Here is a 5,307-nt window from a genome sequence, read left to right as displayed (position 1 = left end):
ATTACGAAAGTCAGTTTATTTTCCCTTCCTGTGTTTCATATTTTCCCTTTTTGTCAGTAAATGAGAAATACACTGATTGGAAATCTGCATGATTAAATATCATTAACAAGTTCATAAACACACCACATTTCAGAGTGTAAAGCAAGGGGTTGAAAAATATTCCCTAACCCAATGCAAATTAAGTACTCCTCAAAATTGCACACTCCCCCCCTTGTTCACTTACATAATTTAGAATATATATATATGTATATATATATAGGATGATCCTAAAAATATTGGTAATTAGTATAGAATTCACAGCCCTGGAGACACACACTCTACAATCTTCTAAAGAACGGACACCCCTCAGGGCCTTAGCAATCCACAGATGTGATTCAATGTCACGGGAGCCCGTCCTAGACTTCTTTTTTACTTTACAGTGATGTAAACTGTTGTGATTTTGACATAATGTATTGTATTTGATAAATTACGTAAGATATTCAAGGCTTCATTGTAACATAAGGTTTGTGTTAAATGACTTAGGCCACCTGTGAGCACATGTACGGTAGGCTGTTTGGAAGCTCGGCTGTATTATATGCATTTTCAACTTAGAATATTTTCAACTTACAATGGGTTTACTGGGGCATAACCCCACCATAATTTGAGGGTCATTTGTACTTAACACTGGGACAAAAGGGCTTTCCCTTTTCTCTAATTCTAGTCTCCTGCTGAGGTAACTCCAGGAACCCAGTTGAGAGTAAGCAGATTAGCGTCCTAGAGGACCCCAAAGTTCCTAGACAGCAAATGTGGGGTTGAGTGCTTCAGCTGTGAGTTACACAATGGAATGTTCGAGTTAACTGATGTACCTTCTGGTCTTTAAAAGGAAGACTAAACACTTCCCAGGAGTTGAAGTTAATCTTGAAGGAAGACAAAGGAAAACAAGTTGACAGTAATTTGAAGATATTTCAGTTTCTCACCCTGAATGACGTTTAGACCAGACCAAGTGACTAAGCCAGCAGGCATGTAGTGTGATCTTTCCCACTAGAGTTAACAGAGGGATTCTTTGTCCAAAGCAAGCGTACAGCTTGATCCAGCTTGAGCAGTTTATCAAAATCTGATGCTTCAAAGATGAGCCACTTTCTACAAACTTATTACCAAAGCAAAATGCCACGACCCTTCCTGTTAGAGAACACACAAACCACGTGTGGCTCCACCTTCTGTTTTCTCAATTTTCGAAGCTGAAGAACAAGGGTGCAGGGCCAATACAACATTCAATGTAAAGGGATAAATCTGAACAGGCCAAACAAAGATGCTGGCAGATCCATCAGCCATTCAGTACATTCATGAAACAACAGTAAAAATCACCAACAATAATTCCTGTAGTGTAGAAAAATAGCCCAGCCTTCATTACTGGTCAGCATCCCGGGTGGTGGGCAGTGTTCAGAGACGCCTGACAACCTGAGGTTATGTTGCACTCCTAGCCTTAAACAAGGTGAATTAAAAACCTACTAGTCCTGATATGTTTCCCGTTGCTCTTTCTGCCTTGGGAGCACCAGTCACTCACTCAATATGTGAGTTTGTCTCCTTCGCACAAGATAGAGTATTTCCCTCACTATTAATGGTGAGATAAAGAGAACTGTACAACTTGTCTGCGAAGAGAAAAAAGTATTAAATACACAGTGACATTCAATTACTTTTGTTAGAGCATCACATTTTGAACATAATAATGGATTTGGACAATTACATTCATTTTGACTTCAAAGATAATTTTTCATCTTCAATGAATCAGAAAATGATTTTGAAAATTATAGTTAATAATTCAAAATAATGTCACATTACAGTTGTCAAAAAGAGAATGAAGTACACAAATAATTTGCCATAGATAGAACAGAAAATTGATCCTGGAGCTCAGATTAAAAACAGTGATTCTTATGATCCAGTTTTCTTTTACTACAATTCCTAGTGTGGTCACACACCACCAGGATCATCAGAGGGTGCCTCCCTCTACTCAGCATGGATGTCAGAAATTAACACAAGAGTTATATGGCCCAGTCTCTGAAGCTAAATGGCAATTAGAAGAAAGCTCCAGGGAATTCCTAGAGTTGGACCATCCCAGGGCTCCTTGGATAAAGCAAGAGGACAGCTTTCTGGACTCAGGATAACTAAAGCTGCCTCTAGTTAGGATGCCCTGGATTTGAGGACAGGATACTAAATGCATCCCTGGTGGGCAAGGCCACCACTAGACTCTTTCTTTCTTTTTTTTTTTTGAGACAGAGCCTCAAGTTGTCACCCTGGGTAGAGTGCTGTGGCATCACAGCTCACAGCAACCTCCAACTCCTAGGCTTAAGCAATTCTCTTGCCTCAGCTCCCCAAGCAGTTGGGACTACAGGCACCCTCCACAACACCCGGTGACTTTTTGGTTGTAGTTGTCATTGTTGTTTGGCAGGCCCGGGCTGGATTTGAACCCGCCGACTCTGGTGCATGCGGCTGGCACATTAGCCATTCGAGCTACAGCCACCGAGCCTCACTAGACTCTTTCAAGTCGAGAGTTTCAACATGTCTTGAGCACTGTCTCACCAATAATGTGATCAAGTCCATCAACATTTTAAAAGCACAGGCCTTCTTCTGTTTGGGGTATTTCCTTCTGTTCTAGGATTTCCACAGAATCCCAGCCAACAATGGGATAAACTTCCTCAAGGCATAAGGCATAAACTTCCTCAAGAAGCTACCGCTATTTTAGAAGTGACACACAGGACAGTGTTAATTGTAGCAATGCTTCTTTTTTAATTCTACAATGTTTCCTTTTTAACCCTGTGGTGCTTGGCTTACATTGTAATTTCCTTCAGAATTCTCAAATTATGGTGGCGCCTGTGGCTCAATGGGTAGGGCACCAGCCACATATACTGAGGCTGGCGGGTTTGAACCCAGCCCAGGCCAGCTAAAGCAACAATAACAATCGCAACAACCGCAAAAAAAAAAACCCAGGCATCGTGGCAGATGCTGTAGTCCCAGCTACCTGGGAGGCTGAAGCAAAAGAATTGCTTAAGCCCCAAGAGTTGGAGGTTGCCGTGAGCTGTGACACCACAGCACTCTACCCAAGGTGACAGCTTGAGACTCTATCTAAAAAAAAAAAATGAATTCTCAAATTATATTTAGCAGATATACACAGCCTGGAAAAGTATACTGATTAATGGCTGGCAATGCTTTAAACAAGTCTCTTGTTGTTTTTCTGGAATTATAAATGGCAATGCTCATGAAACTCAGGCCAAGGGCAAACTGAGGGCCCTTTTCCTCCTTCAAAAGAGAATGTGTCTTTAGACTAATAAAATGTTACTTTTTTACAAAAGGGTCTTTAAAAGCAATCAGCAATTCTGTTGGTTTCAAGAAGTGACTTAAGTAAATGCTTTGAACTAAATTAATAGGAAAAATGACTAGTTTAAAAAAAAAAAGAGCACACACTTACCATGAGAATAAAAAAGTAGAAAACCCACATCCATCCTAGCTTGTCCTGGATCAAAGACACTAAATACTAAAAGGAAGAAAAAGAAATTACAATATAATTCTTTATAAGTTAATACAATGGAGCAGCTAAAAATCAGATTAAACGAGGCTATTTTAGAGAGTAACGAGGGAGTCAGGAGTTTGGATTGTGCTTTACAGATTACAAAACTCTTCCACATACATGTTCCCATATCTGCTTTATTAACGGCCTCATTCTGTAAGTTTGCAGAATTCAAATGCAAAACTGTACACTGGAAGCTGTGAGACCATAATTTTTTCTTTTTTCCTTTTTTTTCTTGTGTAGGTGACGGGTTATGTGCTCCTTGGCAGATTCCAACTTCCATGGCCACTGTCCTGCTCTGAAGGTTTATCTTTATTCACTTTGCTATTTGGAGAGGAAAAGGAGCATCCATGAGCCACTCCTGTTTATTCTTTCTTCCAATGAGAAGTACTATAAATTGATGCTTCAAAAAGAGTTTTGTCTTTTAAGTATGCCGCTCATTTCTCAATTATGCTGTGTGCTTGCAGGCCTGCTGTATTACTTTAGCAAATTTTTTTTTTTTTTGAGACAGTGTCTCAAGTTGTCACCCTTGGTAGAGTGCTGTGGTATCACATCTCACAGCAACCTCCAACTCTTGGGTGTAAATGATTCTCTTGCCTCAGCCTCCCAAGTAGCTGGGACTACAGGCACCAGGCACAACACCTGGCTATTTTTTTGTTGCAGTTGTCATTGCTGTTTAGCAGGCCCAGGCTGGGTTTGAACCTGACAGCCCCGGTGTATATGGCCAACGCCCTAACCACTGAGTTATGAGGGCTGAGCCAACAGCAATTTTTTCTTACTTTACTTATAATTACTGAAAGTGATCTAACAGCATACAATCCATTTTCTTTTTCTATTATGCTAAAATATGTCATAAAATTTGCCATTTTCAGTGTACAATCCAGTGGCATCAGTTACAATTACAACGTTGTACAACCATTAGCACTATCTCCAAACTTTTCATCACCCACATAAAAATTCTCAACCTATTAAGGAATTGACTGCCCATTACACTCTCTCTCCAGACCATGAGCATGTAATCACATAGCTACTATGAATTTGCTATCTCTATGAATTGGCCTATTCTAGATATTTCACATAAATGGAACACAACATTTGTTCTTTTGTGTCTGGCTTACTTCACTTAGCAAGGTTTTTTTTTTGTTTTTTTTTTTTTGAGACTCTGACAGAGTCTCACTATGTCACCCTCAGCACAGTGCCATGGCATCACAGCTCACAGCAACCTCAAAATCTTGGATTGATTCTCTGCCTCAGTCTCCCAAGTAGCTAGAACTACAGGCGCCCACCACAATGCCCCACTAATTTTTGGTTGTAGTTATCATTGTTGTTTGGCAGGCCTGGGCTAGATTCAAACCTGCCAGCCCTGGTGTATGTGGCTGGCACCCTAGCTGCTAAGCTACAGGCGCCAAGCCTCACTTAGCATGTTTTAAGGTGGTAGAATATATGGGAATTTCCTTTTTATGGTGGAGTAGTATTATTATTGCATAACTATGCCACACTTTGTTTATCCATTCATCTGTTGATGGACACGAGTTGTCTCCATCTTTTGGCTTTTATGACTAATGCTACAATAACACAGACATACAAGTATCTGAGTCCTTGGCTCGGTGCCTGTAGCTCAAGCAGCTAAGGCGCTAGCCACATGCACCAGAGCTAGCAGGTTTGAATCCAGCTTGGGCCTGCCAAACAACAATGACAACTACAACCAAAAAATAGCCAGGCATTGTGGCAGGTGCCTGTAGTCCCAGCTACTTGGGAGGCTGAGG

General features: G+C 40.7%; 1 protein-coding gene across 1 annotated transcript in view; it reads right to left on the bottom strand.

Moving 5' to 3' along the window:
* Positions 1-5,307, bottom strand: part of SLC37A3 (solute carrier family 37 member 3) — a 54,873-nt gene continuing 49,566 nt past the window's right edge. The window contains exons 14-15 of the mRNA XM_003791570.3: positions 3,443-3,508; positions 1-1,628 (exon numbers count right to left, since the gene is read on the bottom strand). Coding sequence (XP_003791618.1) covers positions 1,536-1,628; positions 3,443-3,508 — 159 coding nt within the window. The 3' untranslated portion in view covers positions 1-1,535. The remainder of the gene's footprint in view (positions 1,629-3,442; positions 3,509-5,307) is intronic.

The sequence above is a fragment of the Otolemur garnettii genome, unplaced genomic scaffold, assembly GCF_000181295.1.
Source record: "Otolemur garnettii isolate 467f Iridium unplaced genomic scaffold, OtoGar3 scaffold00049, whole genome shotgun sequence".
In the NCBI taxonomy this organism is placed as follows: Eukaryota; Metazoa; Chordata; class Mammalia; order Primates; family Galagidae; genus Otolemur; species Otolemur garnettii.
The sequence above is the reverse complement of the archived record's forward strand: the minus strand, read 5'-3'. Positions and strand labels throughout refer to the sequence as shown.